We start from the raw sequence: 24,801 nt of genomic DNA, 5'->3' as shown, positions 1-24,801 counted from the left end.
GACCTACAGGTGCTCATTGAGGCCTTCCTTCAAGTTATTTGGTTACCACTTCTCTACTAGTGTGGAGCTGTATATTTTAAAAAGTGAATAAATAACAAATACATGTGAAACTCATAATTGGATTTAGGCCTAAGCTTCAAGGGGAATATTTGTAGATAATTATGGTAGTAGGACGAGTGTCACGCCTACTTCCACTCTGGCGCTCGACGTCGCTGGTCTACTAACCACCGGTCCTGGCAATCATCATTAAGCACACCTGGAGCTCATCATCACCTTGATTACTCTCCCTTTATTTAGCCCTCAGTAGCATCAGTCAGTATTGGTTTTGTTCACGTTCTGTATGCTTCTCCTGTTTTGTTTAGCGTCATGATTCTTATTAAACTCACCTTCTGCACCTGCTTCCTGACTCCCAGCCTATACGTTACAACGAGAGTATTTGACAGCCCTTTTAGCTCTAGAGACGTTATTGACCTTAAAGGCTCAATGGCTCTTGAAACACTATCTAGCATCTACCCCCTACTCTATCTGGTGCTGAGTGCTTTTTACTAAAACCTTTCACAAGTGGGATCCTGTGTTTCATTAAAGTGGACTACTTAATTGTATCACTTGTCAAAATGGTGTTACAACTGCAATGTGAGGAAATCCACCTGTACTCTGGTATGGGAACATCTTTCCTTTTCTCCAATACAGAATATAAAAGGAATGCAGCAGGACATTGAAACAACTCTTCATCTTGGAATAAAGGACACGTTAAACAACTTTTTTTTAAACAAGGGTCCTTCGTTGGTTCTATACAGGCATGCTACATTTCCACGACAATTCAACCCAAACATGATTATACCCAGACAACCCAGCCCAGCCGTTTCCTTCTGCTCTTTATACTCCTCCTTGGAAGGGCAACGCATAAGACCTTGCTCGGCAAAACACAATTTCAAGGCTGACTTCCTCCATAACATTGCCCCTCGCTTTTTTAACAAGTCCGATCCTTTAGCAACATTCATGTTGAATGTTCCAGCTTTAATGAGTTTGTGATGCATCGATGCAGGCAGAGTTAGAATTGACCTGACCAGCTGAAAAGGGGATACGACTAGCAACATGTGGAATAATAAGCATTCAAGCAATGAGGGTAAAATACAACCTGTTTTGATTGTCAAAAACCTTACATGAATAGAACAAAATAGAGTCCTTTAAAATGTGGTTTTCCAACACAGCTCCTGGATAGAAGGTGCAGTTTCTTACAGAGGCAGTGCTGGTGCTGATGTGAGAGGCAAGGACAGGTAAACCTGGCCAGTATGTAGTGCTGGTTTTCTGAGGCACACACACACACACACACACACAAAGGTATTCAGTGCATCTCATCTGTCTAACATGGCTTCCTATCACTTTGTCACCATTCGTTCATCTGCACTGATTTATAAAAGACTACAAATTAAAGAAAGGACACATGGAGACGAAGCCACTTGCACTTGTCAAGATGCATTTAGCTGTGATACACTCCTCTTCAATGAATAATCACCATTGACGATAAAACTCACTAAAGAGGAGCCCATTCCAGCTAAAAAGCACTGTGTGTGTGTGTGTGTGTGTGTGGGCCGCGAAGCAGTCGCCTGTCTCTACATGTCATCCTTGTCCTTGGCGCCGTGTTTGAGGATGCGAGTGAACTCGGCGTAGTTGAAGTTGCCCTTCTTGTCGATGGGCGCCTCGCGAAATAGCTCGTCAACCTCCTCGTCGGTGAAGCGGTCACCCATGGTGGTCAGCAGCTCCCGCAGGTGGTCCTCGTGGATCACTCCTGCAAACAGGGGAGAGTTAGTGGGCCTGTGTCACTCTATGCTTAGTGGACTCCTAGTATTGCCGTTGTCATGCCAACAATGGAATAAGACAGCACAAACAGATCTGGGACTCAGCCTAGTGGATAATGGGTTGTAGCCTGTATATCTCTGGTCCTGTAGTCTGTATGTGCTCAGAAGGGTTGATCAGCTCTAGCTACAGATCTAGACCAGGCTACAGGCTATGACTTTGCACAACCTACATCAAGCTAATTTTCGACGGATGTGCATCTCTCCTTTCATGAACGATTCGATACATGGGCTCCGATACGATTCACTATATTTTTTTGCATGAACACAATTTTCCATTTTCGATTAATATCGCTGAGTGGCCCTCAGCTTAAGAAGTGTGTGTTGATGTCAATGGTGTGTGTAGGCACCTGAGCTGAGCCATAGGGCAGACTGTGCATTACCACCCCACTATCAGATTAGTGGTGGGCACAATTTATGCTTTTTGTCCCCCCACTTTTCTATCTGAAATCACTATCACACACTGATTAACTTGTCATTTTTACCAGTATTTTTTTTTTGAGCTAGTACTATGTTAATATTTATCTTTAGAAATTCACATGGCATTTAGCCAATTCATATAATGAGTTTGGGATTTTTACCCTGTCTCAAAAGCGAATGGTAGACCTTTTGGAATTTTACTTCGAGCTTCTCCTGCTCAGACCAGTGAATGTATGGAAGGCCATTCCCGACACCATTTTGTTTTGTGTATTTTTACTATCTACACATTTCAAGATGCTACACAAAAAAAAACACAAAAAAAACAACATGCAACAATTTCAAAGATTTTACTGAGTTACAGTTCATATAAGGAAATCAGTCAATTGAAATAAATTCATTAGGCCCTAATCCAGTGTTTCCCAAACTAGGTCCTGGGGCCCCCAAGGGGTGCACGTTTTGCTTTTTTTCCCTAGCACTACACAGCTGATTCAAATAATCAAAGCTTAATGATGAGCCCAAAATGGTTCTACCTGGAACCAAATGGGGTTCTTCAATGGGTTCTCCTATAGCGACAGCCGAATTCCCATTTTAGGTTCTAGATAGCAGCTTTTTTCTAAGAGTGTAGGGCAAAAAACTAAACATGCACCCCTTGGGGTCCCTAGGACCGAGTTTGGGAAACACTGCCCTAATCTATGGATTTCACATGACTGGGAATACAGATATGCATCTGTTGGTCACATATACCTTAAAAAAAGAGGGCCGTGGATCAGAAAAACACTCAGTGCCTCATGCAGCGCAACATCTTATTCGCATGGAGTTGATCAGGCTGTTGATTGTGGCCTGTGGAATGTTGTCCCACTCCTCTTCTGTGCGAAGTTCCTGGATATTGGCGGGGAACTGGAAAACGCTGTCGTACATGTTGATCCAGAGCATCCCAAACATGCTCAATGGGTGACATGTCTGGTGAGTATGCAGGCCATGGAAGAACTGGGACATTTTTGTGTGCAGATCCTTGCGACATGGGGGGATGGCGGCGGATGGATGGCACAACAATTGGCCTCAGGATCTCGTCACGGTAACTCTGTGCATTGAAATTGCCATCGATAAAATGCAATTGTGTTCGTTGTCCGTAGCTTATGCCTGCCCATACCATAACCTCAACGCCACCATGGGCACTCTTTTCAAAATGTTGAAATCAGCAAACCGCTCGTCATCTGCCCGGTACAGTTGAAACCGGGATTCATCCATGAAGAGCACACTTCTCCAGCGTGCCAGTGGCCATCAAAGGTGAGCATTTGCACACTGTGGCGGCAGGTAGCTTAGTGGTTAAGAGCGTTGTGCCAGTAACCGAAAGGTCGCTGGTTCTAATCCCCGAGCCGACTAGGTGAAAAATCTGTCGATGTGCCCTTGACCAAGGCACTTAACCCTAATTGCTCCTGTAAGTCGCTCTGGATAAGAGCGTCTATTAAATGACAAGGACGCAGATGAGCTTCCCGGAGACAGTTTCTGACAGTTTGTGCAGAAATTATTCTGTTGTGCAAACCCACAGTTTCTTCAGCTGTCCGGGTGGCTGGTCTCAGACGATCCAGCAGGTGAAGAAGCCGTATGTGGAGATCCTGGGCTGGCGTGGTTACACGTGGTCTGTGGTTGTGAGGCCAGTTGGACATACTGCCAAATTCTCTAAAACAACGTTGGAGGCAGCTTATGGTAGAGAAATTATCATTCAATTATCTGACAACAGCTCTGGTGGACATTCCTGCAGTCAGCATGCCAATTGCACGCTTCCTCAAAAGTTGAGACGTATGTGGCACATTTTAGAGTGGCGTTTTATTGACCACAGCACAAGGTGCACCTGCGTAATGATCATGCTGTTTAATCAGCTTCTTGATATGCCACGCCTATCAGGTGGATGGTTTATCTTGGCAAAGGAGAAATGCTCACTAACAGGGATGTAAACAAAATTTGAAAGAAATGCGTATGCTTTTTGTGCGTATGGAACATTTCTGGGATCTTTTATTTCAGCTCATGAAACATCAGACCAACACGAAATAAGTCGAGATTTCAAGATACGTAAGTAAACATTTCAAGATTTGCTTTTCCTGGGGCCCAGAGATTTCCTGATCTGGTAGGCTAACCCTGTGGTTCTCAAACCTCTCCTCGGGGACCCTCAGCCAGTTCATGTATTTGATCTATTCCAGAACTAGCACACCTGATTCAACTTGTCAACTAACCCTTGATTAGGTGAATCAGATTAACTATTTCAGGGCTAAAACAAAATTGTGAAATGTCTGGGAGTCCCCGAGGAGAGGTTTGAGAACCACTGGGCTAACCTAACCAGCTAAAACTCTGCACCCTAGTTGGATGGTATGACATAGTAATACATCTGCTATGATGGGACGAGATTATTTCTAATCAGATCATATGTTTTTTTTTAAATTGGACAATAGAACTAACAGGGCTGAGTTTGCTTTAGGCAGGGTTGCATCATGTAGGCCTTTGCATCTGTAATGAAAAAGTTACTCACACAGTATGTCATTACTATTGTCTAGGTAGCCTAGCCACCCGAAGTTTGAATATAAACCAAATTTGATCACATTCACATTTTCTCTTAACATATATAAATAGTCCTATTTTAGGCTATAAATACATAGCTTAGGCTATAAATACATGACGTTACCACTCGTGTCCCCTGGCCAGAGGGGATCAGAGCGCATAGGCTTCTCTAGGCTACCTGCAGCTGTAATCAGTAGGTGTAGTGGAATTTCTAATCAATAATGAGGAGAGACAAGGTCAATCACCAATCAGCCGTTGGGCTGAGAGCCCCGAAACAAAGAATACAAATATATTTTATAGCAAAGATACACCCTCTTAGTCTACATGACAAATACCAGATGTATGGATTTGGTCACAAGGTGAGACTTGATATATGAGAAAGGAGTATCCCCCAGCCAAATAGCATTTGCCGTGAAGACCGTTCTTATTGTACAGAAACCAGAGTTTGGCCCCTAAGACAAGCTTCCTCTCATCATTATCCATTCTCGAGCCATCTCTCCCTGGTACCTCATTATACACAAACACCAATTCAGTCTAAAAACTGCAGGCTTAGTCAGACCGGAGCCATCTTCCTCACATGAATGGAATGTGGCTTGTTAGGTTTATCACCTAAGGCATCGTACATCTACTGTCAGTGTTAACACAGACACATGAGAGTTCTAAGAACCCTATTCTATTGCAGAAAACAACCATTTGATGCAATAGCAGTATTATAACATAATCTAGTCATTTTTGCTCTCACATAGGCTACAGTTGATCAGACAGAAAGCACAGATTAATTGTACACGAGTTGCTAAATCATGAGGCAAATCAGTCTAAAGAACAGTATTTTGTCCCTATTTTCAAAACTTTGATGTCAATATTTTTAAATCAAACTGAATCAAAAGTGTTGGGGAATATGCCAGCTCGCCACACGTTTGCTGATCTCTGCAACATGGATAGATGAAAATCGCCACATAATGCTACAAATAAAGAAACATATCCTACCGATATGTATGTTCTACTATCTAGACATTTTTAGATACTAATGTTGACTTGCGTATCTCCACATTTTGAGATAGTATCAACAGTAAAATAATAATCATCATAATAGGGTGGCAGGAATAGGCTTCCATATGAATGTGACCATGCACAACTCCCAAGAATTACTCTGTTCATGTAAAAATGACCAAATACCCTGACTGTTTAAAGCAAAACTACCAAAACTATTTCTTATTGTCAATCTGAACAATCTAAATAAAATCGGAATTATTGAAAACCCCTATCAACTGTTGGGTCCACCCTCCCCCCTAACACTACACAGCTGATTCAAATAACCAACTCATCATCAAGCTTTGATTATTTGAATCAGCTGTGTAGTGCTAGGGCAAAACCCAAAACGTACACCAAGGGGGGGGGGGGGGGGGGGGGGGGGGGGGGGTCTTGTGTCATCTGCATGAACAGAGGAAAAAACCCTTGCCGAACTGTTTTGGATGGGAAGCATGCGGACGCCTTTAGGCTATTTGTCTTTTCCTATAAGAGAACGTGCAAGTTCTTTTCAACCTACATTTCGTTTCAGGGCAGGGTTTTATTTTAAATGTTACTACCCCGCAGCATGGCAATGTTTATTGATCAGAAACACCTGCTGCAAAGTTCTTCCTATTCACGAGTCGTCTGAGAGCCAAACAGCTTTTCTCTGTAGCCTACACTTGGGTTTCCACTAGATAAAAACAGCCACAAAGTCAAAATTGGCTATATCGTACGAAATCATGAAAACAAAAATGAGTTTTTTGGTATTCATTTAAGGTTAGGCTAAATTTAGCAGTATGGTCAAGGTTAGGGTTAAGGTGAAATCCAATTTTAATAAGAGAACATTTAGAAATAGACAGGGTTTATGACTTTGTGGCTGTGCTAACTAGTGACGACCTTACACTTGGCCGCCTTACCATGAAGAAAATTAAAATAGGGGGTGCACCCCCCGTTTTTTACCAGCAGATTATCATAACCCATTGAATAATTTGTCAAATTTCACTCATTTTTTACCAAGTTTGCATAAAAAAAACATGATAATTCGCCCCAAGATGAATAGTTTTGGCCACTACAGTTTAAGGCAAACTCACCCATTGCTTCAATACACGCTCCAAACCGTTCAATAGGGGACGTTAGAGGAAAATTGCAGAAGCGGATGTTCTGTTTGAATCGGATGACGTGGAGATGAGTGAGAATAATTGGATTACAGTGGCGAACACAAAAGGAAATAAGAGAAGTAAAGTGGTCCTCTGTAGCTCAGCTGGTAGAGCACGGCGCTTATAACGCCATGGTTCGATCCCCGGGACCACCCATACACAAAAAAATGTCTGCACGCATGACTGTAAGACGCTTTGGATAAAAGCGTCTGCTAAATGGCATATTATTATTATTATTGGAGACTAGTAAATCCATTCATTTTTGGGGGGTTGGAATAAGGGTTTTGGATCGATGTTGTTACCTGGGAGATCCGTTTGAAGTCTATTAAAATTGTGGATGCATTGGAGTCGATGAGAATAATGAGAAGTGGGCTTGTTTTATTTTGTTGTTTCTATGGAAACAGAAGGAGCGTGCTTTGCGCCTCATTTGGCAAGATGGCGCCGACAGACATGGCAGCTCTGCTTCTAGCTTCTAAGCAACTTTGCAGTATTTTGTTTTTTTGTGCGTTATTTCTTACATTATTAGCCCAGAACGTTTTTTGTGTTACTACATACAGCCGGAAATAACTTTTGGATATCAGAGCGGTGGTAACTCACCAGCATTACGACCTGGAATACGACTTTCTCGAATTGGATCCTTTGTGCGTACCCCCCAGAGAAGAGGTATTCGGAGTGGACTTCTAGTCAGACTCAGGAGGCGTGCACATTATCCACCGCTTCCGAGTATATTACTCGCTGATGTTCAGTCTCTGGACAATAAAGTAGATGAGCGCAGGGCGAGGATCTCCTTCCAGAGAGACATCAGGGACTGTAACATACTCTGTTTCACGGAATCATGGCTCTCTCTGGATATACTGTCCCCGTCCATACAGCCAGCTGGGTCCTCAGTATATCGCGCAGACAGGAATAAAGAACTCTTCGGGAAGAAGAAAGGCGGTGGTGTATGTTTCATGATTAACTACTCATGGTGTGATTGTTATAACGTACAGAAACTCAAGTCCTTTCTTTCACCCGACCTAGAATACCTCACAATCAAATGCCGACAGTATTACCTCCCAAGAGAATTCTCTTCGGTTATAGTCACAGCCGTGTATATTCCCACTCAAGCCGATACCACGACGGCCCTCAAGGAACTACACTGGACTTTGTGCAAACTGAAAACCACATATCCTGAGGCCGCATTTATTGTAGCTGGAGATTTTAACAAAGCAAATTTGAGGAAAAGGCTACCGAAGTTCTATCAACACATTGACTGTAGTACTCGCGTTGCTAAAATGCTGACCACTGTTACTCCCCCTTCCGGGATGCCTACACGGCCCTCCCCCAATCTCCCTTCGGCAAATCAGATCACGACTCCATTTTGCTCCTCCCTTACTATAGGCAGAAACTCAAACAGGAAGTACCCGTGCTAAGGTCTATTCAACGCTGGTCTGAACAATCGGAATCCATGTTTCGGGTAGCCTCTGAGAATAACATTGACATATACACGGACACGGTGACTGAGTTAATCAGGAAGTGTATAGGGGATGTTGTTCCCACTGTGACTGTTAAAACCTACCCAAACCGTGGATAGATGGCAGCATTCGCGCAAAACTGAAAGCGCGAACCACCGCATTTAACCATGGCAAGGTGACTGGGAATATGGTTGAATACAAACAGTGTAGTTATTCCCTCTGTAAGGCAATCAAACAGGCAAAACGTCAGTACAGAGACAAAGTGGAGTCGCAATTCAATGGCTCAGACACGAGACGTATGTGGCAGGGTCTACAGACAATCACGCATTACAAAGGGAAAACTAGCCACGTCTCGGACACCGACGTCTTGCTCCCGGACAAGCTAAACACCTTCTTCGCCCGCTTTGTGGATAACACAGTGCCACCGACGCGGCCCGCTCCCAAGGACTGTGGGCTCTTGTTCTCTGTGGCCAACGTGAGTAAAACATTTAAGCGTGTTAACCCTCGCAAGGCTGCCGGCCCAGATGGAATCCCTAGCTGCGTCCTCAGAGCATGTGCAGACCAGCTGGCTGGAGTGTTTACGGACATATTCAATCTCTCCCTATCCCAGTCTGCTGTCCCCACTTGCTTCAAGATGTCCACCATTGTTCCTGTACCCAAGAAAGCAAAGGTAACTGAACTAAATGACTATCGCCCCGTAGCATTCACTTCTGTCATCGTGAAGTGCTTTGAGAGGCTAGTTAAAGACCATATCACCTCTACCTTACTTGACACCCTAGACCCACTTCAATTTGCATACCGCCCCAATAGATCCACAGACGATGCGACCCCCATCGCACTGCACACTGCCCTATCCCATCTGGACAAGAGGAACACCTATGTAAGAATGCTGTTCATTGACGATAGCTCAGCGCCATAGTACCCTCCAAGCTCATCATTAAGCTCGGGGACCTGGGTCTGAACCCCGCCCTGTGCAACTGGGTCCTGAACTTCCTGACGGGCCCCCCCCCCAGGTGGTGAATGTAGGAAACAACACCTCCACTTTGCTGATCCTCAACCCAGGGGCCCCACAAGGGTGCATGCTCAGCCCCCTCCTGTACTCCCTGTTCACCCATGACTGCGTGGCCACGCACGCCTCCAACTCAATCATCAAGTTTGCAGACGACACAACAGCAGTAGGCCTGATTACCAACAATGACGAGACAGCCTACAGGGAGGAGGTGAGGGCCCTGGCGGAGTGGTGCCAGGAGCTGATCGTGGACTTCAGGAAACAGCAGAGGGAGCATGCCCCTATCCACATCAATGGGACCGCAGTGGATAAGTTGAAAAGCTTCAAGTTCCTCGGCGTACACATCACTGACAATCTGAAATGGTCCACCCACACAGACAGTGTGGTGAAGAAGGCGCAACAGCATCTCTTCAACCTCAGGAGGCTGAAGAAATTTGGCTTGGCCACTAAGACCCTCACAAACCTTTACTGATGCACAATTGAGAGCATCCTGTCGGGCTGTATCACTGCCTGGTACGGCAACTGCACCGCCCGCAACCGCAGGGCTCTCCAGAGGGTGGTGCGTCTGCCCAACGCATCACCAGGGGCACACTGCCTACCCTCCAGGACACCTACAGCACCCGATGTCACAGGAAGGCCAAAAAGATCATCAAGGGCATCAACCACCCGAGCCAAGGCCTGTTCAAGGTCAGTACAGGTGCATCAAAGCTGGGACTGAGAGACTGAAAAACAGCTTCTACCTCAAGGCCAACAGACTGTTAAATAGTCATCACTAGCCGGCTACATTTTACATTTTAGTCATTTAGCAGACTCTCTTATCCAGAGCGACTTACAGTTAGTGAATGCATAAATTTCTCATACTGGCCCTCCGTGGGAAACAAACCCACAACCCTGGCATTGCAAGCGCCATGCTCTACCAACTGAGCTACAGGACAGCCTGCTACCACCCGGTTACTCAACCCTGCACCTTGGAGGCTGCTGCCCTATATACATAGACATGGAATCACTCATCACTTTAATAATGGAACACTATTCACTTTAATAATGTTTACATACTGCTTTACTCATTTCATATGTATATACTGTATTCTATTCTACTGTATTTTAGTCAATGCCACTCCATTGCTCGTCCTAATATTTATATATTTCTTAATTCCATTCTTTTACTTTTAGATTTGTGTGTGTATTGTTGTGAATTGTTAAGATACTACTGCACTTTAGGAGCTAGGAACACAAGTATTTCGATACACCCGCAATAACATATAAAAAAAATAAAAAAATAAAAAAACATCTGCTAAATATGTGTATGTGACCAATAAAATTTGATTTGATTTGAAGAAGATGTCGGATTAGAATGTGTTGTGCGTGGATCTTCGAAGCAGGGCGCCTATCAATGTTGTTATCGCTGGGGTGGCGCTAGACTTAAATGCAAAGGATATACGTGAAGAATTGGATCAAGTGCACAACGACTGACCTGCATGGCAGATGGAAGCCCACTCCATCCATTCTATTGTTTTTTTATGAAGAGTCTCTCCCTACTCACGTGTATTTGGGTTATATGAGATTTCCTGTGAGAGACATCGTGCCCAAACCCATGCAGTGTGATGAATGTAAACTGTGTCCTGTTAGGGTGAAGGAGACGGAGGTGGCAAGAATAAGGGCTGTCCAGAATGTCTCCTATCCAGAGACATTGAGAAGAGTGGAAGAAAGGAGTGAAGTGGAATAAATAATGGTAGTAGGAGTAGAGACACAGGATGTTTCTTGTCAACAGAGGGATCCTGACATGTTGAACGTTAAGAAGGTGGACTTTGTAGCGTTTATTACTTTGGTTTTCAACTGCACAGCGCAAACGGAGAGGATATTGAAGAAAATAGGCATCATTGACAGTGTGGCTGAGCGTTTTTTGGGGACTCAGGAACTTTTCTGCAGAGGCATTACAAGGAATCCTGTCGATGAATGCTCTTTCCTCACAGGCACCTGAGCCTGTGTAGGGATGTGATTTGAATGTGACTGAAGGAGTGGGATGGTTGTTCTCACAAATGTTTGTATTTTGTATTATCCTCAGCCCCCTCCTTCCCACAATGAAATATATTATTTTTGTTTTGTTTCAATACCCCGTACAGTAGGTGGCGGCAATACACCAATAGGTATAGTCTGCCATAACACTTTAAAGAATAACCTTTCAATAGTTACGCCATCCATATTACCGGCAATTTTCTTTCTATTTCTATGGCGGATTCACGGCCGCAATTTAGATAATGCGGTGATACATACAGTGAAGGAAAAAAGTATTTGATCCCCTGCTGATTTTGTACTATGCCCACTGACAAAGACATGATCACTATAATTTTAATGGTAGGTTTATTTAATAACAACAACAAAATCCAGAAAAACGCATGTCAAAAATGTTATAAATTGATTTGCATTTTAATGAGGGAAATAAGTATTTGACCCCTCTGCAAAACATGACTTAGTACTTGGTGGCAAATCCCTTGTTGGCAATCACAGAGGTCAGACGTTTCTTGTAGTTGGCCACCAGGTTTGCACACATCTCAGGAGGGATTTTGTTCCACTCCTCTTTGCAGATCTTCTCCAAGTCATTAAGGTTTCGAGGCTGACGTTTGGCAACTCGAACCTTCAGCTCCCTCCACAGATTTTCTATGGGATTAAGGTCTGGAGACTGGCTAGGCCACTCCAGGACCTTAATGTGCTTCTTCTTGAGCCACTCCTTTGTTGCCTTGGCCGTGTGTTTTGGGTCATTGTCATGCTGGAATACCCATCCACGACCCATTTTCAATGCCCTGGCTGAGGGAAGGAGGTTCTCACCCAAGATTTGACGGTACATCGTCCCTTTGATGCGGTGAAGTTGTCCTGTCCCCTTAGCAGAAAAACACCCCCAAAGCAGGTGGGCCTTTAAATTAGCAATATGTAACTTTTTGGGCGGCCCGACCAAATTCACATAGAAATGTGAGTTATGGATCTGTCATCCTTCTTGAAAGCAAGTCTAAGAAGCAGTAGATCTGTTCTATGTGCCCTATTTTTATGCTTCCGGTTCTTAAGTTTTGTTTTTGCTTCTTTTACTTTCAGTTTTGTACACCAGCTTCAAACAGCTGAAACAACAATATTTTTGGTTATGGAAAATATATTTCACAGCGGTTTAGATGGAACAATGATTCTCTACACTAGACTAGCTTATTTTGTTACATAAACTGAAATTAGAGTTTTAGCAACCAGGAAAAGGTGGAGCATTTTTTGCATAGTTCAACTTTAAACATATGAACTGGGGACCGATGCATATATGTGAATCATTACATTCCTATAATTTTCCCATTCTATCTGTTTTTCCTTTTGTGTTTGATGTTGTTGTTATGGTGGAGAGTGGAGGTTGACATTGAAGAGTGTTTGTGTGTGTGCTTGCGTGTGTGTTTGTGTGTGTGTGTGTGTGTGCTTGCGTGTGTGTTTGTGTGTGTGCTTGCGTGTGTGTGTCTCACCAGAGCCCTCCTCGTCGAAGCAGGCAAAGGCGTTGCGGATGACGTCCTCGGGGTCGGTGCCGTTGAGGCGCTCTCCGAACATAGTGAGGAACATGGTGAAATTGATGGGCCCCGGCGCCTCGGCCATCATCCCCTCCAGGTACTCATCAGACGGGTTCTTACCTGGGGACCACAACAAAACACACACACCATGGTCAACGTTTAAGAGATTCTCCTGTATTTTTGTATACTTTTTAGCCAGTAGTTCTGAAAGTAGCCTCACTAGCCAAAAGTGGTCCCCGAAAATTGCACATTATTTCACACTGTGCACCACGTCATTGCTCTCTCTCTCACTGTGGGTGCATGATGTGCCTCTTGCTAGCTGTCAGTCATATGGCGAGGGGCTGAAGCTCATTGGTTGAACTCAAATTTCTAGGGGGCTGGCCTACTTGGGGGAAAATATAGGGAAAATGGCGCAGCACAGCATCCAGAAAAACTGTTGCTTTCAAACTAGGGATTTTGTGGCTAATTGAGGTAAGACAGTAATTCTACTCATAGGATATGCATGTATGAACTACAAATTGACACATCCAGCCCAAAGCGGGAGGTTTAAAAAATACTTAGTAGTCGCCAAGGTTCCGGAGCATGTCGTTAAGTGGTCAAATCTGAATTTTGTTCAACAGTAGCCATTGATTAACTAGGTCAGGCTTTGGTTTGATTTGGTAGATTATGGTTAAATGTTATTATTGATCTGTCTGCTTATTGTTATATCTCTATTTTACAGTATACTAGTATTTAGCTGGGAAATGCATTTCTGTTGCAATACAGATTCAATGAAACACATGTTCTATGACAGTGGAATTTCTTTGAATTGCACTCAAACTCTACATTCTTTGGGGTGTGGCCAATTCAATTAGATTTTCAACTCATGAGTTGAATGTTTAGGTCTTGTATATAGAATATAGTCAACCCTCTAACAACAGTTTCCTATTGGTTCCCATTTGGCCCCTGGCCCATGTCTTACCCAGTGAGGCCAGCATATCGTGCAGATCCTCCTTGTCGATGAAGCCGTCTCGGTTCTGGTCGATCATGTTGAAGGCCTCCTTGAACTCCTGGATCTGAGACTGGTCGAACATGGCGAACACGTTGGACGTGGCCCTCTGGGGGCGCTTCTTGGTGGTCTTCCCCTTTGCGCGTTTGCTCGACATGGTGGCGGTTGGATGGGCCTAAGGGTTGCAGAATAGGACATGGATAGTTAAAGTCAGATGAAAGATCGAGACTTGCATATTGTCGAATGTCCCAAAAAATACTTTGAGAAAAATGCTCTTTGTTAAAGCTTGGCACTCAACAAGAGTATATCAAGTGAAAAGGTAGACAGTGACGCTTTACATGACTAAATCAGTCAGTTTATTTCCAATATGCATTACGATATGCATTTTAAATAATCATACATGAGTTACAGTAGCGGTCGGTGCCGTTTAAGATGATGAGGACGATTATTTTTTAATGAGCATGGCCTTATTTCTATTACAGCATATTGGATGACTGTCATTCATATTCCATTCTCCCAGCTCAATGTAACATCGATAGGTTTAGGCTACTTACTACATGATACTCGAATTTTCCCTGTACCCATCATGAGGTTGCTACAACCTAGCCTATGAATGAAGGTTTACAACGTAGGTGCACAGGTCGAGAGAAATTTGAGTAATCAAGATGACAGACAGTGACACATTCAATACCGCTTTGCACAATCTTGCCTCCATCTAGCTGATCTAGGGTGTAATCATTAGTCCAACAGTTGCAAACAAGAGTTTCTATTGGACAAATTCAGGCATGTTTATCTCCGTTTTGTTCAGTTTGCTTCCGTTTAAGAAACGTTTTTTTCAACAGAATCGATGGAATGAATACATCCCTGATCACACGCAAACACAGTTCACTTTCATAGCAGCCAGATCGTTGTATAATTCCTTCTCGCATCTACGCGCTCTCCTCCTCACCTTTTCCCTTCGCTTGTGGACTTCAGTGCACAACACATCAGCTGTCTGTGACCAGGCGAAAAAACCTTTCCAAGCCAAACCTTCATATCATAACCGCTACAAACAGCCAACATCATTGTCACCATATTAGCCAACGTCAAGTCAACAACATAGCTACTAGAACTAACGCATTAGTAAACCCACTACAATCATAGAGTACAGTGTACAGTTAGAATGCAGTTTAGCAGTTACACCAGCGGGCCCCGATGGCAATAAATTAATAAAACCAAAAGCTTACCATGATTCGGAAGAGTGTTGGATAGCCATAGCCAGCTAGGTAACATAGTATCCCTCACTGTTTGAGCCGGGTGTTTGAGTAGGCTAAACTAGCTAGCTAGCTGCATTTGCTAGCTAAGTAAGTGAAAGTGAGAAATTAAGCTCTCGCTCTCTCGCGCTTCTCCTTCATTTTTGAAGAAATGTATTTGTTCAAAACTATTCAACTATTGTCTTTCTTTCTCTTTGAGTCAACTACTCACCACATTTTATGCACTGCAGTGCTAGCTAGCTGTAGCTTATGCTTTCAGTACTGGTCCTTTGATTGGGTGGACTCATATCAGTTCATGCTGCAAGAGCTCTGATAGGTTGAAGGATGTCCTCCGGAAGTTGTCATAGTTACTGTGTAAGTCTATGGAAGGGAGTGAGAACCACGAGCCTCCTAGGTTTTGCATTGAAATCAATGTACCCAGAGAAGGACGGAAACTAGCTGTCCTCCGGCTATACCATGGTGCTACCATACAGAGTGCTGTTGAGGCTACTGTAAATTAAAATATATTGCAAAACAGTGTGTTTTAATCAATTGTTTGGTGACGTGAATATATTTAGTATAGTTTTATCTAAAAATGATCACTTGTTTTATGTTTCACTATTTTAATTTTTATGAAATTCACTGAGGATGCTCCTCCCCTTCCTCCTCTGAGGAGCCTCCACTGATTAGTTAAAATGTTACATCAGTTGTATAGGTAAGGCTAGGGATTTAATTGGTTATTACTCATTCTCAGTTATTCCATTTTCAGTCTCTCTGCATTTGTGAGAAAGATGATGCCATCAACCTCCAAATTACACACTCTCTCTCTCTATGCACTGAAGACACAGGTGGTGCTACTGCTAAAGTGTCACCTGCAGTGAAAAGTGTGAAGACGACAAAAGATGGCCACCTGGTTTCCTTGAGAACGGGCCAAACTTAGACCTGTCACTCACACGCGGGCTCAGTGTGCATCATTGAGGAAGTGTGTACAGGAGGTGATAGTGCTGCTGGGCGGTGGCACATCAGAATACTGACTGTGAGAGAGCTAATACCATGCAGGAAGGAACAGGTAATTAGAGAAATATGTTGGATTTGAGTCAGTGACTGATGGAGTATCTTTTGTTTCTCTCTCTCTACTGGTATTTAGTACAGGAGATATACAGTGCATTCGGAAAATATTCAGACCCCTTCCCTTTTTCCACATTTTGTTACGTTACAGCCTTATTCTAAAATTGATTAAATAAAAAAATGTCCTCAATCTACACACAATACCCCATAATGACGAAGCGAAAACAGGTTTTTAGAAATTGTAGCAAATTTATAAAAAATAAATAAAAATACCTTATTTACATAAGTATTCAGACCCTTTGCTATGAGACTCGAAATTGAACTCAGGTGCATCCTGTTTCCATTGATCATCCCTGAGACGTTTCTACAACTTGATTGGAGTCCACCTGTGGTAAATTCAATTGATTGGACATGATTTGGAAAGGCACACACCTGTCTATACTGTTTTTGCACAGTTGACCGTGCAAAAACCAAGCCATGTGGTCGAAGGAATTGTCCGTAGAGCTCCAAGACAGGATTGTATCGAGGCACAGATCTGGGGAAGGGTACTGAAAATGTTCTGCAGCATTGAAGGTCCACAGTGGCCTCCATCATTCTTAAATGGAAAAAGTTTGGAACCACCAAGACTCTTCCTAGAGCTGGCCACCCGGCCAAACTGAGCAATCGGGGGAGAAGGGCCTTGGTCAGGGAGGTGACCAAGAACCCATTGGTCACTGACAGAGCTCCAGAGTTCCTATGTGGAGATGGTAGAACCTTCCAGAAGGACAACCATCTCTGCAGCACTCCACGAATCAGGCCTTTATGGTAGAGCAAGTAGACGGAAACCACTCCTCAGTAAAAGGCACATAACAGCCCTCTTGCATTTTGCCAAAAGGTACCTAAAGGACTCTCAGACCATGAGAAACAAGATTCTCTGGTCTGATGAAACCAAGATTGAACTCTCTGGCTTGAATGCCAAGCGTCACATCTGGAGGAAACTTGGCACCATCCTTACGGTGAAGCATAGTGGTGGCAGCATCATGCTGTGGGGATGTTTTTCAACGGCAGGGACTGGGAGACTAGTCAGGATTGAGGGAAAGATGAATGGAGCAAAGTACAAAGATCCTTGCTGAAAACCTGCTCCAGAGCACTCAGGAACTCAGACTGGGGCGAAGGTTCACCTTCCAACAGGACAACGATCCTAAGAACACAACCAAGACAACGCAGGAGTGGCTTCGGGACAAGACTCTGAATGTCCTTGACTGGCCCAGCCAGAGCCTGGTCGAACATCTCTGGATAAACCTGAAAATAGATGTGCAGCAACCTCCCCATCCAACCTGACAGAGCTTGAGAGGATATGCAGAGAAGAATGGGAAAAACTCCCCAAATACAGGTGTGCCAAGCTTGTAGCGTCATACCCAAGACGACTCAAGGCTGTAATTGCTGCCAAAGGTGCTTCAACAAAGTACTGAGTAAAGGGTTTGAATACTTCTGTAAATGTGATATGTTTTACTTTTTTAATATTCATTTTCTGCCAAATATTCTATAAACCTGTTTTTTGGTTTGTCATTATGGGGTATTGTGTGTAGATTGAATCTATTTTACAATAAGGCTGTAACGTAACAAAGTGGAAAAAGTCAAGGGGTCTGAATACTTTCTGAATGCACTGTAAATACTGTCATTTAGCAAGCCTTATTTGAGAATACATTGGAACAACGTGTGTGCGTGTGATAGCGGGTTGTAGAAAGGTAGAACACTAAATAATTGTGTTCAGGCAAAAAAATGGGAGAAACTAAAATGAGCGTTCTTATCGTGCAAATTCAGATAGTATAAACAAAAATCTACCGTTTCATCCCTACTGGTTGTTAACACTGTTACCTGTAACCAGAGGCTTCTGCAGAAACCAGTCATGTAATGTATCTACCAATCCACCTTCATATGTTGCAGGGAACTCAGCTCTGGACAAAGACTTGATGAGGTTGTTAACACTGGACAACTGGAACATATGAAGCTGGACAGGTACTAATATTGCATTACTTGTTTCTACAGAACCCTCTAGTTACAAGTAACTGTTTCCAGTTCATAAACCACCAGTGGTTGGAATATTTATCCAAAGTTTGTTTCAGAGGCAGTTCTCAGAGTTCCAAGGAAGGCTATGTTAGCTAAGCCTTGTCGTTTGCCTATCTTCACTGTCCTTTATTGCTCTCTCTCTCCCCCTCTCTCTCCCCTCCTCTCTGTCTCTCTCCAGTACAAAGGGCCAGTCATTTTCCTAATTGGATCAACCTGCAGACAGTGCTCTCAATTTGACTTTGTAATATGTAACCACACTTCAACCTTGTCCCGATCTCCAATGGAAAGCATCCTTACTGTTATCAGCTACCCTACTGTATATGACCCAGTAAAAGTAAACAGGCCTGTGTGTAAAACCTGCACCTAATGCCCTTACTAACAAAGATGACAATCACACAGCATTGCACTTCAAGCAGTTGCTTGTTCCTTTCAATTGCGTTTGTTTACTTTACTCTATTTCAGTCTCTCTGCTTGCTATCTGAGTTAAGAGATCTGAGGGAGTTTTTCACTGGCTAACAGTTTGCTTATTCTCCCTGTTGCTACGTGACATAGTTATTGAGGAAGCCCAAAACAAAACATTGTCCAGCTCCTTTTCAGAGGATGAAGGAATTTGAAGATTAGGATTTTGGCCCAGTGGGCAAATGTTTCTTCTCAGAAGTTATCACAGTCCTTCTCTTTTCGAGAGCTTTATAACACACCACTATGACAACGAGGCTGTTCAAAAATGAGATTGTTAGAAGTTACTTTTTCAGGGTTGAGTTAACTGACTTCCTGTAAACATTCATAGTTGGAATTTTGGAATGTTCCCATTATCTTTCACATTCTTGTGTGACTCCAGAGGGTGAGGGACAACTAGATCCCTATCTCCTTTTAGTGACGGCTAGCACAACCGTTCAATCGGATCAATTAGTCTAAACCCCCTCATCTCATTCCAACAAACTAAATCCCTTTAGTCTGAAGCCACCTTGGAAACCTGTGTTTGCCAACCTGTGTGTGTAACATTCAAGTGGATTTCTAAGCCCGAATGACCTCACTGCTTCTGAAACCTATTGAATTCCTCCGCATTCTCAACTGGCTGACTCACCGATGAGGTCTTGAAAACATTTCAAGATCCATTCAATCATTGGTTTGTGTGTTGTGCTATTCTCTGTTTATTAGTGTACCTCATCCTTTCCCACTCACTCACTCACTCACTGTTAGTCACCAGACAGTCAATCACTCAGTCTTGACCTGACCACTGGGGGAGTTTCAAAACAACAGTCCAACAAACCTAACCAACCTCTCGTTGTCTAAAAACAGCTAAACATGACAGGCTTTTGATTAGAAGTGAGACTCTAGAGTTTAGAGAGCTCGATATGAGTTTGTGGGTCACAGAGTGGTGAAATTCCACTGTCTAATCTGTGATGATGATGGGCGTAAATTAGTAAAGCCTTCATTCCACAACACAGTTGTGGGGACTACAGAGCACCACCGTGATGAGACGCTACTCCAGATGATCCTAGACCTGTGACCGGTCACTTTTGGCATGCAAGGAGAACTCAGAAACCCTATCCCGCCCCCACCTTTAACCCAGCTCTTACCATTGTTGACAGTTTCCCATACAACTCTGACTAATGCGTTAAAGTGCCACAAATCTAATCCCAACATAAACTCCCTCTAAGCTAAACAACATTAAATCTGAAGGCAAAATGGAAGAGAAAAATCATCTTACCTTGGCTTCAGGTGAATATTAGTTGTTTCTGGAGTCCTCTAAGCCCTTTGTCTGGGTCTCACTGCTTAGTTGGAAGGGAAGCAGGGAGCTCCACTGAAAAGTTTGTTTAAAGCATCAGTCTTCTAACCGGCCCCTCCCACTCCTCCCCTGGCCAATCGCCTGTCCCGGCTGTCTCAAACAGAGCCGGCCCAGCTCAGGCATTTACCCATACAAGGGAAAAGAATGTGCAGGCCTGCAGCTCCCCACTGCCATAGCAGAGTAGGTGATGTTTGGGAATGGGGCCGAAATGACAGGAACTCTGATAAGGCTGCCTTATTTAGCGAAAAAAATAAAGGGCCAGCGTGCAGAGGAGTTGTCTGTGGTTTCTGGTTTTGCATCTGGGAGGGATGGAAGAGAAGATAGGGGCCGGTTCTCTGGTGTTCTGAAGCAGAGCTCCTAGTTGTTTTTCAAGCTGCCTGGGGGACTCCTTAAAAAGGCAGTTTGCATGGCCAAGCTACTGTCTGGATCTCTAGGGAACACATTTTGTCATGCCAGTAGCATCAGTTTTTTTCTTCTCTGCCATATTGAGAAAAATGTTGTGCTGTTCCAATAAAATGTCCCTTTTAAATTCTCGTGTTACTGTTGTTGCAAATATCTACCAAGAAACAAAGTATCTGGTCACATTTGAGTTGCACAGATGTAGTCACATCTACTTTTTGGTGTTATTATCCAAATGTATCCATTGATGTATATACCTTATCTGTAGTTACAATGTACAGCCAAGTCAATTATTTATTTTACCTTTTTTAACAGGGAGTCACCATTGAGACCAGCATATACTCAAATGTCAAAATACAATATAATACAAATATACAAAATTACAAACACACTCAAGAAACACAATGACATTCCTCAGCAAAGATGTCCCCAACCAACAATTTGAACTACCGAGAGGCACCAGTATATCCAGTTGTAGGGAACTCTGTAGATTGTTCCATACATAGGGTACAAAGAAACAAATACAGTTGAAGTCGGAAGTTTACATACAGTGGGGGAAAAAAGTATTTAGTCAGCCACCAATTGTGCAAGTTCTCCCACTTAAAAAGATGAGAGAGGCCTGTAATTTTCATCATAGGTACACGTCAACTATGACAGACAAATTGAGATTTTTTTCTCTCCAGAAAATCACGTTGTAGGATTTTTAATGAATTTATTTGCAAATTATGGTGGAAAATAAGTATTTGGTCACCTACAAACAAGCAAGATTTCTGGCTCTCACAGACCTGTAACTTCCTCTTTAAGAGGCTCCTCTGTCCTCCACTCGTTACCTGTATTAATGGCACCTGTTTGAACTTGTTATCAGTATAAAAAACACCTGTCCACAACCTCAAACAGTCACACTCCAAACTCCACTATGGCCAAGACCAAAGAGCTGTCAAAGGATACCAGAAACAAAATTGTAGACCAGCACCAGGCTGGGAAGACTGAATCTGCAATAGGTAAGCAGCTTGGTTTGAAGAAATCAACTGTGGGAGCAATTATTAGGAAATGGAAGACATACAAGACCACTGATAATCTCCCTCGATCTGGGGCTCCACGCAAGATCTCACCCCGTGGGGTCAAAATGATCACAAGAACGGTGAGCAAAAATCCCAGAACCACACGGGGGGACCTAGTGAATGACCTGCAGAGAGCTGGGACCAAAGTAACAAAGCCTACCATCAGTAACACACTACGCCGCCAGGGGCTCAAATCCTGCAGTGCCAGAAGTGTCCCCCTGCTTAAGCCAGTACATGACCAGGCCCGTCTGAAGTTTGCTAGAGTGCATTTGGATGATCCAGAAGAGGATTGGGAGAATGTCATATGGTCAGATGAAACCAAAATATAACTTTTTGGTAAAAACTCAACTCGTCGTGTTTGGAGGACAAAGAATGCTGAGTTGCATCCAAAGAACACCATACCTACTGTGAAGCATGGGGGTGGAAACATCATGCTTTGGGGCTGTTTTTCTGCAAAGGGACCAGGACGACTGATCCGTGTAAAGGAAAGAATGAATGGGGCCATGTATCGTGAGATTTTGAGTGAAAACCTCCTTCCATCAGCAAGGGCATTGAAGATGAAACGTGGCTGGGTCTTTCAGCATGACAATGATCCCAAACACACCGCCCGGGCAATGAAGGAGTGGCTTCGTAAGAAGCATTTCAAGGTCCTGGATTGGCCTAGCAAGTCTCCAGATCTCAACCCCATAGAAGATCTTTGGAGGGAGTTGAAAGTCTGTGTTGCCCAGCGACAGCCCCAAAACATCACTGCTCTAGAGGAGATCTGCATGGAGGAATGGGCCAAAATACCAGCAACAGTGTGTGAAAACCTTGTGAAGACTTACAGAAAACGTTTGACCTGTGTCATTGCCAACAAAGGGTATATAACAAAGTATTGAGAAACTTTTGTTATTGACCAAATACTTATTTTCCACCATAATTTGCAAATACATTCATAAGAAATCCTACAATGTGATTTTCTGGATTTCTTCTTCTCAATTTGTCTGTCATAGTTGACGTGTACCTATGATGAAAATTAAAGGCCTCTCTCATCTTTTTAAGTGGGAGAACTTGCACAATTGGTGGCTGACTAAATACTTTTTTTCCCCAACTGTACACTTAGGTTAGAGTCATTAAAACTCTTTTTCAACCACTCCACAAATTTCTTGTTAACAAACTATAGTTTTGGCAAGTCGGTTAGGACATCTACTTTGTGCATGACACAAGTAATTTTTCCAACAATTGTTTACAGACAGATTATTTCACTTATAATTCACTGTATCACAATTCCAGTGGGTCAGAAGTTTACATACACTAAGTTGACTGTGCCTTTAAACATCTTGGAAAATTCCAGAAAATGATGTCATGGCTTTAGAAGCTTCTGATAGGCTAATTTACATCATTTGAGTCAATTGGAGGTGTACCTGTGGATGTATTTCAAGGCCTACCTTCAAACTCAGTGCCTCTTTGCTTGACATCATGGGAAAATCAAATGAAATCAGCCAAGACCGCAGAAAAGAAATGGTAGACCTCCACAAGTCTGGTTCATCCTTGGGAGCAATTTCCAAACGCCTGAAGGTACCACGTTCATCTGTACAAACAATAGTACGCAAGTGTAAATACCATGGGACCACGCAGCCGCCATACTGCTCAGGAAGGGGACGCGTTCGGTCTCCTAGAGATTAACGTACTTTGGTGCGAAAAGTGCAAATCAATCCCAGAACAACAGCAAAGTACCGTGTGAAGATGCTGGAGAAAACATGTACAGAATTATCTATATCCACAGTAAAATTAGTCCTATATCGACATAACCTGAAAGGCCGCTCAGCAAGGAAGAAGCCACTGCTCCAAAACCGCCATAAAAAAGCCAGATTACGGTTTGCAACTGCACATGGGGACAAAGATTGTACTTTTTGGAAAAATGTCCTTTGGTCTGATGAAACAAAAATAGAACTGTTTGGCCATAATGACCATTGTTATGTTTGGAGGAAAAAGGGGGTTGCTTGCAAGCCGAAGAACACCATCCCAACCGTGAAGCACGAAGGTGGCAGCATCATGCTGTGGGGGTGCTTTGCTGCAGGAGGGACTGGTGCACAAAATAGATGTCATCATGAGGAAGGAAAACTATGTGGATATATTGAAGAAACATCTCAAGACATCAGTCAGGAAGTTAAAGCTTGGTCGCAAATGGGTCTTCCAAATGGGCAATGAACCCAAGCATACTTCCAAAGTTGTGGCAAAATGGCTTAAGGACAACAAAGTCAAGGTATTGGATTGGCCATCACAAAGACCTCAATCCTATAGAAAATGTGTGGGCAGAACTGAAAAAGCATGTGCGAGCAAGGAGGCCTACAAACCTGACTCAGTTACACCAGCTCTGTCAGAAGAAAATGGGCAAAAATTCACCCAACTTATTGTGGGATGCTTGTGGAAGGCTACCCGAAACGTTTGACCCAAGTTAAACAATTTAAAGGCAATGCTACCAAATACTAATTGAGTGTATGTAAACTTCTGACCCACTGGGAATGTGATTAAAGAAATAAAAGCTCTCTCTCTACTATTATTCTGACATTTCACATTCTTAAAATAAGGTGGTGATCCTAACTGACCTAAAACAGGGAATTTTTACTAGGATTAAATGTCAGGAACTGTGAAAAACCTGGTTTAAATGTATTTGGCTAAGCGTCTGCTAAATGACGAAAATGTAATTAAATGTGTATGTAAACTTCCGACTTCAACTGTATGTTTATCACATTAAAGAGCGACTGTCACGCCCTGGCCTTGAGAGGCCGGTTGTCTTTAGTTGGTTTGGTCAGGGTGTGAGGATCTATGTTAGAATTTCTATGTTTAGGATCTAGATGTGTATTTCTAGGTTTGGCCGGGTGTGATTCCCAATCAGAGGCAGCTGTCGCTCGTTGTCTCTGATTGGGGATCATACTTAAGTAGCCTGTTTGCCTACCTTAGTTGTGGGATCTTGTTCCGTGTTTAGGCTTGTATGTGTATAGCTGTAGGACTTCACGTTACGTTGTTTCTTGTTTTGTTTATTGAGTTAAATAAACATGTACGCTTTTCACGCTGCACCTTGGTCTGACCCATCTCTCAACGATCGTGACAGCGACTGCCCCTAAAAACCAACTAATCCCTTTGAAAACAGCCTATGTGGCATCGATATGAGTCAGAAACATTTATTCTAGTGTCAAAATTGACTACAACATGTACAGTGAGGGGAAAAACGTATTTGATCCC

At 43.2% G+C, this 24,801-nt stretch overlaps 1 protein-coding gene across 2 annotated transcripts; it reads right to left on the bottom strand.

Annotated features, from left to right (window-relative positions):
- Nucleotides 1-711: 711 nt before the first annotated feature.
- On the bottom strand, nt 712-24,599 carry LOC311138268 (myosin regulatory light polypeptide 9-like). 2 transcript variants are annotated; one of them, XM_084172950.1, is made up of 5 exons: nt 24,515-24,590; nt 20,039-20,131; nt 13,952-14,153; nt 12,949-13,110; nt 712-1,789 (listed from the first exon to the last, which is right to left on the bottom strand). In XM_084172950.1, the coding sequence occupies exons 3-5, from the start codon at nt 14,133-14,135 to the stop codon at nt 1,614-1,616; spliced, it is 522 nt and encodes a 173-aa protein (XP_084029076.1). In that variant the 5' UTR covers nt 14,136-14,153; nt 20,039-20,131; nt 24,515-24,590; the 3' UTR covers nt 712-1,613. The 2 variants fall into 2 exon arrangements, with proteins under 2 accessions (XP_084029076.1, XP_084029077.1); XM_084172951.1 differs by lacking the exon at nt 20,039-20,131 and having other exon boundaries at nt 24,515-24,599.
- Nucleotides 24,600-24,801: the final 202 nt, after the last annotated feature.

The sequence above is a fragment of the Coregonus lavaretus genome (genome assembly GCF_964263955.1).
Source record: "Coregonus lavaretus genome assembly, chromosome: 12".
NCBI lineage: Eukaryota > Metazoa > Chordata > Actinopteri > Salmoniformes > Salmonidae > Coregonus > Coregonus lavaretus.
This window is presented reverse-complemented; position numbering and strand designations above follow the sequence as displayed.